We start from the raw sequence: 13,390 nt of genomic DNA on the forward strand, positions 1-13,390 counted from the left end.
TGATTGCCACATACACTGCTGCTGGTGTCCCAAGTAATCAAAAGGGGCAGATATATCACTTCCCTTAAAGTATCGGTAGATACATTTAGGGGGCGTTAGTCAGGAGGGATTTCGGCAATCTTCGGATCCGCCATTAGTCGTAGCTGCCTTTTTACGTGAACTATCAATTGCGACCTCAGTAGGAAGATTCCCAAATAATGGACTTTCACCTACGCACGAACTTAAAGTCACATGTTATACGGGAAAACTACGCTTCTAATGTTCACCTTGCCAAGGTGAAACTTTAAAAAGTCCACCCAACAGTCCTCTCACTCAACTCAATGAAAACTTTAAAAAAATAAACTTTGTAAATTGCATTAAATTAGTGAATGCACTGAAATAAATATGTAAAATGTAAATACCTGTGGACCCCGATCCGAGAGAGGCGCGGTGGTGAGGGACGTGCCCCCACGCGCTAACTGTCTCTATGAATCATCCACGTGAATGGAGAGCTCTACCAAGGAACTCTCGAAAGAATAATGCCCCTCACAGCATGAGTGGCGATACAAAGGTGAGATACCTCTCGATTCGGGGACTAGCCCAGATTCGAGGCGTACCTTAAACAAAGAAGAGTCGCCATCCAAGGAAAAAGGCAAATGGGCCTTGGATCCCATACTATGCTCTGTTGCAACGGATAACCAGAGATATAAAATAAGGTTCGTGCCTGGTTACGAATTCGGAAGGTCTAAAGAGCACCTCATCCGCCCAAGTGCAAACACCTGGTCTCTTATGCCATTTATTTAATAATTTTGAAGAGCTTTGGGCGAAAATCATATGAAATGGGAATGAATATCTCCGAGAAGACGTCTATCTAATCATGCATGTCTCGGAGATGAAATCAAAGGCACACAAGATAAAATAAAAGAAACATGTGTCACCTAAGCATAGCTAGGTTATAAGTGACATGCCTAATGGGTGTCTAAGTTCTGATGAACAAACACATGCATGACACACCAAAAAAGTATAAGGTCTGCGCAATAAAGTAAGAAAACACTGCAAAACATAGAAAATGACTCGATACCATACAACCCTAAAACTCTAATCTATACCTAGGCCCGAGTCTTTAGATGATCTGATGTTCATCCAAAGAAGCCTACGTATCCCCGCCTCCACGAGAATCAAGGCAACGTAGTTCTTCGCACCTATTCTAAGCTATGATGCCTAAGACATCTAGACCTCTATCCTAGACTCGATCTAAAAGACCGGACTAGTTCTTAAAGCTTCTTGTGTGATTATTTAAATTCCAATGGATTGTAGATTTTAGGACACCTTATATGCCTATACTAAATGCAGGTTAGCCCTAAGCTAATGCAGGTGGTTCCTATAATCTATGTGTAACTAGGCTGTACACCCTAAGGGAAACAATGGGATCACTAGCATATCCAAGACTTAATCATCAGTCGGCGATATGAATCGCCAACTGACTGGACGGAGGCGCTCCTATAACTCTAGGACAAACTCCTAACTCTAACACAAACACAAACAAACCACACAACACATCAAAGACAAACTCAAAACTCTAAAACTCTTTATCTAGGACAAACTACTAACTCTAGAGGAAGATCTTGTTGAAAACAAGGTTTTGAAGATTTTTGGTATTTTTTCTTAAAATGGGTAAATGATTTATTTACAAAGGTTTGGCTGGACCTGAGATAAGAATCTCAAGCTGCACTACGTACCTCGTGGAAGAGGATCAAGCCAACGTAGTTCGAAACAGAATTCCTAACTACTCTCCTAATGACTCAAGATTTTTGAGATTTTTGGTTTTTCAGATGTTTTTGTTATTTTTAAGTGTTTTTGACTCAAGGGGAATAAATCCTATCATCATAAGAGGAGGACAGACTCCCGATATCCCGCAAAGGTTGGACAGCATCCTATGCTTTGCGGGGGAAAAGAACAGAAACACAGCTCTGCAAGGGTTGGACAGCATCCTATATCTTGCAGGAGCGGATAGAAAAACACAAGATTTGATGAGAGGTTGGATAAAATCCTAACCCCTATGATGATAGGACTGACTCCTGAAAGAAAAACAGACTCTCTAGCTAAAGACAGACTCCTAGGCTAAGGACTGACTCTGAAAATAGGATTCTAAGAAGGAGGCGCTAATGAGACAAAGCCTGTCTCCTAAAAGAAAAAGAGATAAAGAAGGGTGCTAGTGAGACTATCAAGCTAAGATAAAACTCACAAGTACCAAGGAAAAAAAAACCTTGCGCATATTTAGCAAAGGTAAAACATCCAGCCAGGCCGGACAGCTACCTAGCCCTAGGGTGCAACAAATGTGCAACCCAATACCCATAGGGTAAGAGGTATGATGCCAAGCCGAGTAGGATGTTCTCCCAAAACCAAATGATGCACAAAGAGGAGATTTAGCAAGAAAATGAGACTAGGTAAGTCTCTTAGACAGAGAGGTAGGATAGAGAAAAATACTAACAAGGAAAAAGAGACCTTGTGCATATTTGGCAAAGGTAAAACACCCAGCCAGGCCGGACAGCTACCTAGCCCTAGGGTGCAACAAATGTGCAACCCAATACCCATAAGAGTAAGGGGTATGTTGCCAAGCCGAGCAAGGTGTTCTCCCAAAACCAAAAGACGCACAAAGATGAGGTTTAGCAAGAAAATGAGACTAGGTAAGTCTCTTAGACACAGAGGTAGGATAGAGAAAAATACTAACAAGGAAAAAGAGACCTTGTGCATATTTGGCAAAGGTAAAACACCCAGCCGGGCCGGACAGCTACCTAGCCCTAGGGTGCAACAAATGTGCAACCCAATACCCATAAGGGTAAGGGGTATGTTGCCAAGCCGGGTAGGGTGTTCTCCCAAAACCAAACGACGCACAAAAAGGAGGGTTTAAGACCTATGAGACTAGAGGTAGTCTTCTAGAGGTTAACTCAGGTTGATTTATTAATGAGACAATGCCTGTCTCCAAAGATTTGGATCTAAAAGACTAGGCAAGTCTTTTGAGAAAATAGAATGCTATTCGGACTGTGCAAGTCCCCTAGAGATGGGCTTGGGCTAGCGCTTTCATCGCCCTTTCAACGAGAGGGAATTCTAATATCAAAGAATTTTAACAAAATCTATAAGACTGTGTTAGTCTATCAAAAAGAGAAGAAAAGGCTACCAGATAATCGCAAATTTTATTCTAAGAATAAATCAAGTGCTAAGCAAAGAAGAATATACAATCTAATAGCAATCATAAAATGATAAATAACATTAATTAGTCCAGACCAGCCGCTGGATAGCCTAATAAAGTAAAAACAATATCAAAACACTTCAAAACCAACCACAAACCCCAATACGGGGACTCCAATGAAATCAGATGATGCCAAAGTAATCATCTGATATCATATACACATGATAATATTTCTAATCCCGCCTTGAGATCAGACAGTACCCATGTCGATAATATCGAATAGAGTAGTCATCTGATCTCCTTCTTCCTATTAACAATTTATTTAAATAAAAAAGGAATGAGTATAATGAACTTTGATATAATCTCACCTGAACAATCCATTTATCTTCAGAATTTAACTCAAAATTAAATAAGAGGAAAGAAGAGGGGAGAGGGTATTATCATAATCCAATAAATCTCTCTAAAGGTGGGCTTAGGCTATCGCCTTCATCGCCCTTTGCAATGATAAACTCTAATATCTAAGGGTACACGCTACAAGTTAGTAATGGAGAGACTAATTTAGTCTAAAGAAACCTTAAACTATAACTAATCTATAATGTATAAATTTTTATCCCAAATTATTTCTTAAAACTATGTACACTTGACTGAGATAAAGTAATAAAGCTCTGTACGATCCTCAAGTATTAGCTAAACTCCCAAAAGGAAATCTCCTAATCAAAATAATATTTATTCTATATGCATTTCTAAAATGACTACCATATTAAAATCCTGTCAGTATTGTCTACTATTTCTGTCCAAACATCATCGGATTTTGGGACCCAAGACACTGTATAACACAATGATGGTCAAGACACATCTTCAAAGCTGTACTGTCATAGTAACATATTCTACTTACTTTCTACATACATTTTCATTCTATAACAAAATAAGATATTTCTGATCAAAAATGTCTGAAAAATAATAAAATAAAATAAAAACGATAGCTTAAACAAACAAATATAGCAGTCAATGGTTGTCATATTCAATCTATCCTTTTGGAAACAATTAATATATTTGTCCTTAAACAACTAGAATTTGTATGGGTGTATGAAATTTACCAATGGCAAAAGCATCACATAATAACTAGATCTAATTCTTCAGATGATTTGAATATTTCTTGAAAACTCTTATGGCATTTGATGAGTTAAACTAATTATAATGATGTAATTACATAAGAATAAAGCCACAACATTTTATTTTATTTTATTTTTAACGATCCTCCCAGCCCTTATAAGTTTCATGAAGAATTGATTTCAACATTAATTGATTTTGGTATTTCCAGACCACATAGAGATTTACAAGTATGATCTGAACAAAGAAAATAAAAGAGGATGACATCATTACAGTAGCTAGATGAGGCTATTCTTTCTGTTACCATTAATCTCTAGATATTTTAAAATGGGATAGAGAGTCTTTACACCTATTAGAGGGAATAGAGAACAGCCATAATATAAGTGACATTATTAAAGTCAAAATCCATCCATCACAAATCCTCCGCTGTCTCAATAAATAAAAAAATTTAATTAAAAGAACTGAGCTTGTCATGGCCAGATAGTTGCTTTCAGCCCACTCATATTCGTACCATCTAATGGACATGAAATTATGAATTTGGAGTTTAAGATATGAAGCTGATTCTTCAAAAGATCTTTCTCAAAGAGATAACTACTTATGAATTTGGGTGTCTGCTATTTTTAAAGTTAATGGACCAACCGAAACATATAAACACAGAACTAAAAAAAACATATCAAGAGGGCCTCAAATTGATGTGATATAAATGAATGACTTCACGATGAAAATTCAATTACCTATTCTCATATTCAAGACTTAAATACAAAGAAAATCAAGATAAGCTTGCCATGGGAAAAACCTCTATCTAGAAACACAATCTAGTCATAGGAAGGATAAAATGGCAGACAAGATTACTAATATTAGCATCTCCTCAGGTCTGAGGCAACTATCTGGCTTTAGCTTTCTCATAAAAGAAAGCTGCTACCTAAGGAATTATTTGTAAAGATGATAAAATAAATAATAAATAATAATAATAAAAAAAAATATAAAATCATTTGTGAAAACATAGGAGTAATATCATTATTGTACTGACTAGCCTTTGCACCACACTCGAACACATCTAAGGCTTCCATAACAGACTCATTTCAAGATTTTTCTTTAAAATAAATAAGAATAAAAATGAATTTTTCAGCTATACAATTCAATTAATTTAACTTCCCTTACATTTTTATAATCTGTATAGCACTCAAATAGCCTAGCTCTATCTAAAATTCCTCTTGCTGTATGAATAAAAAAAAAAATCAATTATAGGCGTACATATATTCAAACTAATAAATAAGCATAGCAGTGCGCTTAACATGGGAATATATCAATTCAGCCATCATAATCAAAATAAATCATGTTGTCTCTAGAACACAAAATCACATGCTCATGAAAATCAGGTAAATCGTTTAATCATCAGAGTATAAAATCATTTATTCATTCAAAAATCAAATAGATCATACTATTATCAATAAATCATACACAATCGGAAACAAAAAATAATAATCACCTGCATATATATCAAAAGGAAATTTTAAGAAGCATATAAAACCTAAAAGGAACTTTTTAGAAGAAAGAATAACCTGAAACTTCAAATTATTGGAAATCTAGCACTGCAAGTTGATTTTTCTTAGATCTCCACAAGTTTAGCTTGATCTGAAAATAGAACTGCTAATTCCTTCCCAAAGATATAAAAAAAAAAAACGATCCGATCTGGTTTATCGAATTGATTGAATGATAGCCGGAATTTTGGCCGGACCTTTGGCGAGGCCGGTCGGAGAAAACGAAGACTTGCCGGAAAAAGTATGAGAAAATGACTAAGATGAAGATCTCCTTCTTTTTCTTTGAATTTGTGCTCAGCTAGGGTTTAAAGGTTAAAAAAAATGGTGAAGAACAAGAAAATTGGCAAATATAGTGGTTTGCAGAGAAGAATGCAATGTTTAGAGAAGAGCAAGAACCGGCCGGAGCTTGCCGGAGGTCGATCGGAGATCAGCCGTAGAAGAAATCGGTAAGGGATTAGGGTTTGAAGAAACAAGATCTAGTTTCTCTCTCCCTTTCTCTCTCTCTCTCTTAAAACGAAATTTTTTCTGTTTTTTTTTAAATGAGGTTAAATGGCTATTTATAAGAGAAAATGAATGTTGATATTGGCACTCCAAGTTGATAAGCGCACACATGCGCGACCTCAGCTGGCTAATGCACCCTCCCCACGCTTGATAACTGCACTAACTCCACTTGTCTTTTTCGAATTTCTTCGTCGGATCTTTCTGGAATTTTGCAGGGATTTTTCTGGGGTCTTAAGGTTTCCAAAAATGTATTCATGGGTACTTAGGATCTTTGGATAACTTGAATTTTCCCTAAAGTACATAGATTTTTAGGTAAAATGAAAAACCTAGCGGGCCACCCCCTATTTACACTACACACACCCTCTCAGCCTGATTGCTGGGCGAACGAGCTCCGATCTCAATGAAATTTTGCAGGGGGGGAGAAGAGACCCTCATCCAGCCTAGGGTGAAGTTTGGAACCCTAATGCTGAGATTCGGATAGATTTGGCACGAGCCAGGAAGGATTAGGGCTTAGTCAAAATGGGGTGTCTACAGATGCCCCTCTTTGGCAGAGCGCGCTTGTCGCGCGAATGTCAAAGCTGAACAGACGTCACATTTTGACTAGCCCAAAAATTGATTTAGAGAACGGGATGGAGAAAATGACTTGGTGAAGGTTGGATTATTAGAGGATTGGTTTGTTAGGAATGTTGGTTTTCTGCTCAGAGGCGGATGGTTTTATGCTCAGAGGCAAAATGGTTTATGCACGGAGGTTGAAAGGTTTTAGCTTAGATGCTAGGGAATTTTAGCTCGGAGGCCTGAGTTTTTGCACAGAGGCTTGGATTTATGCTTGGAAGCAAGGTTTTATGCTCAGAGGCAAGGACTTATGCTCGGAGGCAAGAATTTTATACTCGGAGGCAAGAATTTTATACTCGGAGGCAGGGATTTATGCTCGGAGGCAAGGTTTTATGCTCAGAGGCAGGATTTTATGCTTGGAGGCAAGGATTTGCGTTCAGAAGTAGGGTTTATGTTCGGAGGCAAGGTTTTATGCTCAGAGGCAAGAATTTATGCTCAGAGGCAGGGTTTATGCTCGGAGGCAAGGTTTTATGCTCGGAGGCAGAGAATTTATGCTCGGAGGCAAGGATTTGTGCTCGGAGGCAAGGATTTGTGCTCGGAGGCAAGGATTTGTGCTCGGAGGCAGGGTTTATGCTCGGAGGCAAGGTTTTATGCTCGGAGGCAGGTTTTATGCTCAGAGGCAGGGTTTATGCTCAGAAGCAAGGAATTTATGCATAAAAGTTTGATTTTTAGCTCGGAGGCTTGATGGTTTGATTTTAATGCTTGGTTTATTTATATTGTGGATAGAAACTCCACTGGGGATTATGAGATAGGTTTTCAATAAGATGATAAGAAAGACTCTCAGAGGAATTTAACTAAAGCCCTACTGAAGCTCTTCTTATCTTCACTTAATGAAAATAATCATCTCAATTATCAGAGTTCACTTGATATCTTTTATAACCTGAACAGGTTATAAAAGATGCTCCTAGTACGAATTTACTTCCATGACAAATTCATAGGAGAGCAAACACAGGGAAAATGGTAAAAAGGGGTTTCATTTCCTGAATTTTTGAAATTACAAATCTTTTTATATATAACAGACTGAATCTGCTAATTTTCTTCTCTTTCTGTCCGCTGTAAACACTTCGAATGGTCTGAGTACTATCCTTCTGAACTCTGTTCTGCTCTGCATCATTTTCAAGGATCCACAACTTCATCATTTTTCCATCACTCCAGCCTTGGAGAGACATTGACCACACAGGACTCCCCACACAAGACTTTGGAGTTTAACCTTGACTTGATAAAGAATGAACTGTGGCTAATAACAAAAAAGGATTTCGACCATGACTTGGATTCTAAGAGAAACTGAATCTGCTTTTCAGCCTGATAAGTATTTTAAAATGGTACAGTCTACCACTTCTTAGAATCTTTCAAAAACCGTATTTAAAGGTGTTTCATTCCTCTTTTCAGGTTTTCCGTCATGGTTATTATCCCTTTGGTTTGCTTAGTCTCAACTCCTTAGCTTATAGAGTGTCAGAAGAATCTCTACTGGCGCTTGCTCAGACTTCGGAGTAATGCTTCAGAAGAAATGAAAGTCTTGCTGGCATTCAGAGGTTTCGTCCTTTTGAAGTCATTGCCATGACCAAATCGCCTTTTCAGGTTTTCGATTTGGCGGACCGCATGCCTTATATTTTGCCTGGACTGTCTGCCCTTGCAGATTTTCCATCCAGCAGGCTCTGCACCTTGATTTTTGCCTAAGCCGCCCTTTCGGGTTTTCAACTTAGCAGGTGAATGACCCTAATTTTTGCCTAGACCGCCCTTTCGGGTTTTCAGTCTAGCGGGTCTAAGACTCCATCATTTTTTCTTTCTTTCTGTTTCTCTACAAACCTGGACCTAAAATACACCAGAAGGACTTTTAGGTAGGCTTGGGTTCAAACAGGTTAAACTTTTGGTTTGTTTTATGTATTTAACCGAATCTGGCCCTCCAGACTGCCTACGTATCCCCAAAGAAAATGGGAATCAGGTCCGCGTAGTTCGCCCATTTTTGGGGTTTCAAGGATTTTTTTGTTTTGTTCTTTCTTTCATATTTTCAAGGATTTGAAAGATTTGAAGGATTTGAAGAATTTGACCGAACCCGAATTAATCAGGTGGCCTACGTATCCTGTAGAAAGGAATCAGGTCAGAACGTAGTTCAAGCTTACTATCTTTTATGACGCAAGTCATAAAAGATGCCCCTGGTTTGTGTTTGTCAAGAAAAAGGGATTTTTTTATTTTTTTATTTTAATAGGCCCAAAGGGTTTGCAAACAGTATTTTGACTTTTGGGTTGTTAGCTTTTGGCTCTGATCGATCAAGGATGGCCTCCTGGTGTATTTAAGCATAGTACTTCTTTAGTTGGTCCAGGTTTGTAGGTTCTGTTAATTTTTCACCATTTTCATTGAGGAGTCTTACGGCTTTTCCAGGCAGGACTTTATCAACAATGTAAGGACCAGACCAGTTTGGCCTGAATTTTCCTCTGGGATCGAACACCGGTGCTCGATAAGATTTCAAGACGAGATCTCCTGGTTTCAGGTCTCGAACCTTGACTTTCTTATTGAATGCCCTTTCAATTCTTCTCTGATACCCTTGGATGTGGTATAAGGCTCTGAGCCTCTTTTCATCAATCATCTGCAATTCATCATGTCTGGCTTTGGCCCACTCAGACTCTGGCAGATTCGCTTCCATCATAACTCTTAAAGACGGGATTCTCACTTCAACAGGGAGGACTGCTTCCATTCCGTAAACTAGAGAGTACGGAGTTACACCTGTAGAGGATCTGATCGACGTCCTGTAAGCCCACAAAGCATACGGGAGTTTATTTGACCAATCCTTATAAGTCTCGGTCATCTTACTGATTATGACCTTGATATTCTTATTCGCTGCTTCTACAGCCCCGTTTGTCTGCGGTCTGTAAGGAGATGATTTATGATGCTTGATTTTAAACTCTTCGCACAGGTGCACTACTTCTTTCTTGAAATGAGATCCATTGTCAGAAATCAGTTCATGAGGTACTCCATATCTGCAAATGATATTCGCACGGATGAACTTCGCAACGGTATTGGAAGTTATAGAAGCATATGAAGCAGCTTCTATCCATTTTGTGAAATAGTCAATGGCCACCAAGATGTACTCGTGTCCACTCGACGATTTAGGATAGACTTTGCCAATGATATCAATCCCCCATACTGAAAATGGCCATGGCGAGGTCATAGAATGCAGCTCTGACGGAGGCACATGAATAAGGTTCGCATAGACTTGGCATTTATGACATTTCTTCACAAATGCGAAACAATCTGTTTCCATTGAGGGCCAATAGAAACCGAGTCTAAGGATCTTCCTTGATAGCATTTTACCGTTCATGTGAGGACCACAAACACCTTCATGTGTTTGTTCAATGAGCTCTGCAGCCTGATCTTCATCAACACACAGAAGCTGAATCCCATCAAAGGATCTTCTGTACAATTCTTCACCACAAATGATGAAGTTAGCGGCGAATCTCTGAAGAGTTTTTCTCTCTTTGCTGGAAGCTTCAGGGGGATGTCCATTGCCTGAAATGAGATTTCGGATATCAGTATACCATGGTTTTCCATCTGGACATCGTGCTGATATCTCAATGGCATTTACATGCGCTGGAGCCCATTGTGACCTCACAGCTAAAGGCTGGACCTCCATTGTCTCAGAAATATCCAACATCGAGGCTAAGGTAGCCAAGGCGTCTGCAAAATGATTCTTGGTTCTTGACAGATGGGTAAATGTGATACTCTTGAATTTCTTGGCCAGAGATTCGAGATAGAAATTATACGGGATCAATTTCGATTCTCTTGTCTTCCAATTACCATTGGTTTGACAAATTATCAGAATTGAATCTCCAAATACATCAATCTCTTGGACTTTCAAAATTAAAGCTGCTTCAAGCCCTGCGATACAAGCTTCGTACTCTGCCATGTTATTTGTACATTCGAATTGTAACTTGATGGATATCGGGATGTATTCTTTCTTGGGAGATACAAGCACTGCTCCTATTCCTTGTCCTCGATTGTTTACGGCTCCATCAAAGTACATTGTCCATCTGGTATTTGGAATTTCTTCTTCAAGTTCCATGATTTCTTCATCAGGAAACTCAACTTTCAGAAAAGCATTCTCCTCAACAGGAGCATCAGCTAGCTGCTCAGCAATAACCCGTCCTTTGACAGATTTCTGAGTGACGTATGTGATGTCAAACTCAGATAACAATAGCAACCACCTTGCAGTTCTTCCTGTAAGGGCGGGCTTCTCGAATAAGTACTTCAACGGATCCATCCGTGAAAGCAAAAATACCTTATTCGATAAGAGATAATGTCTAAGTCTTTGAGTCGCCCAGACTAATGCTAGACAAGTCTTTTCCAAGATAGTGTACTTTATCTCGTACTCTAGCATTTTCTTACTGATGTAGTAGATAGGCTTCTCCTTCTTAGATCTTACATCTTGCTGAGCAAGCATACAACCCATTGCTGTATCTGTGATGGACAAATACATCAACAATGGTTGACCAGGAATGACTGGAGATAAGACAGGAGGTAAATACAAACACTGCTTGACCTTTTCAAATGCTTCCTGACATTCTTCATTCCATTTCTTGGAAGAATTCTTTTTCAATAATTTGAAGATGGGTTCACATGTCATAGTTAAATGAGATATGAATCTCCTCAAGTATTGCACCTTGCCAAGGAATCCACGAATTTGCTTTTCTGTCTTTGGTGGTTGCATTTCTTGGATAGCCTTGATTTTCTGAGGGTCCACTTCGATTCCTCTTTCACTGACCATGAATCCCAGCAACTTCCCTGACGTGACCCCAAATACACATTTATTTGGGTTCAAGCGAAGTTGAAACTTTCGGATTCGCTCAAAGAACTTTCTCAAAGCGACTGTATGCTCTGGCCGAGTCCTTCCTTTGACAATCATGTCATCTACATAGACCTCGACCTCTTTGTGAATCATGTCATGAAGAAGAGTTGTCGCAGCCCTCTGATAGGTAGCTCCAGCATTTTTGAGGCCAAACGGCATTACTCGGTAACAGTACGTCCCCCATTGAGTAATAAATGCCGTCTTCATCATATCCTCAGGCGCCATCTTGATCTGATTGTAGCCTGAAAACCCATCCATGAAAGATAACAGAGCATGTCCAGCAGTGTTGTCTACCAGGATATCGATGTTCGGAAGAGGAAAGTCATCTTTTGGGCTCGCCTTATTCAGATCTCTGAAATCAACGCACATCCTGACTTTTCCATCTTTCTTGGGCACAGGAACTATATTTGCAAGCCATTCGGGATATTCCACTACTTCAATGAATTTTACCTCGAGTAGTTTCTTCACCTCATCATGAACCTTTAACTCCCATTCTGTCTTGAGTTTTCGGAGTTTTTGCTTCTTCGGTTTGATGCCAGGGATTAGAGGTAATCTGTGCTGGACAATGTCTTCACTCAATCCCGGCATGTCATCGTAAGACCAAGCAAAGACCTCCTTAAACTCTTTTAGCAAGGTGATTAATTCTTTGCGCTCCTCAGGAGATAAAGTTTTGCCAATCCGAATCTCCCGAATTAAAGTTTCATCACCTATATTTACAGTTTCAATTTCTTCTTCGAGTGGTTTTGCTCGGCGAATCTCCTCTTGTTGAATCATGTATTTGATTTCAAAAGGAGTTTCGTCGGCTTCCTCGTTTGAGGGGGAGTCTTGATTATTATTATTATTAGTTATTTGATCAGGCTTTGAAGCAGAATCAGAAACAGAATTAGAAATAAAGACAGGATCGTACACAAATGAGTCTTTTATTTCTTTTGCAGAATTGATGATTACATCGAATGATTCACCCACAGCGGGCGTTACAGACTCTGAATTCAAATGAAATGACATGTTGACATCAGTATCAACATAGACAGGACTATGTACAAATGAAGAATCAGTGAAAACATCTTCTGACCGAGACTCGACAGGGACCGACTCTTCACCACCTCCGAGAACTACTCCGACCTCTATGGTACCTGCATCAAAAGAAAAGTTAGAAATGACAGACTCTGGGTTGAACTCAGAAACTGACACATTTTTTGAAATGACTGACTCTTTTGAAAGGACTGGACTATACTGGAGGACTACTTGGGGTATAACCTGTGCGGTCCAATTGTCTAAAGGTCCAGTGGCTGGAGTAATGCAATCCCTTGGGCTCGTGAAGGGCACATCTCCTCCAATCATAGCGACGATTGGGGCCTCAACCTGATATAGGGAGTCTAGGAGATGCGGCTCAATATTTTCCGCCCAATCTGTAGCTGGTTTTTCTGCTATCGATGCCAAGGCAAACTGCTCACTGTAGAAATCTTCTGACAACTCATCTGTGAAGAAGATCTCTAACCCTGGAAGCCTCTTCCCAGTCTTATCGCACCAGGTCTCAGGAAAACCATAGAACGGACAGTCTGCCCCTTCTCTTCTGAATCGGCCGTTCATAATCATGCTGTACGGTCCTGTCAGAAA

General features: G+C 39.4%; 1 protein-coding gene across 1 annotated transcript; it reads right to left on the minus strand.

The window, feature by feature from the left end:
• Window positions 1-99: 99 nt before the first annotated feature.
• LOC143891848 (uncharacterized) lies at window positions 100-10,951 on the minus strand. Its single transcript, XM_077396356.1, has 2 exons — window positions 10,360-10,951; window positions 100-209 (listed from the first exon to the last, which is right to left on the minus strand). The coding sequence occupies exons 1-2, from the start codon at window positions 10,949-10,951 to the stop codon at window positions 100-102; spliced, it is 702 nt and encodes a 233-aa protein (XP_077252471.1).
• Window positions 10,952-13,390: the final 2,439 nt, after the last annotated feature.

This window comes from Tasmannia lanceolata, unplaced genomic scaffold (assembly GCF_043159265.1).
Source record: "Tasmannia lanceolata isolate RefF3 unplaced genomic scaffold, GAP_Taslan_0.1 ptg000015l, whole genome shotgun sequence".
In the NCBI taxonomy this organism is placed as follows: Eukaryota; Viridiplantae; Streptophyta; class Magnoliopsida; order Canellales; family Winteraceae; genus Tasmannia; species Tasmannia lanceolata.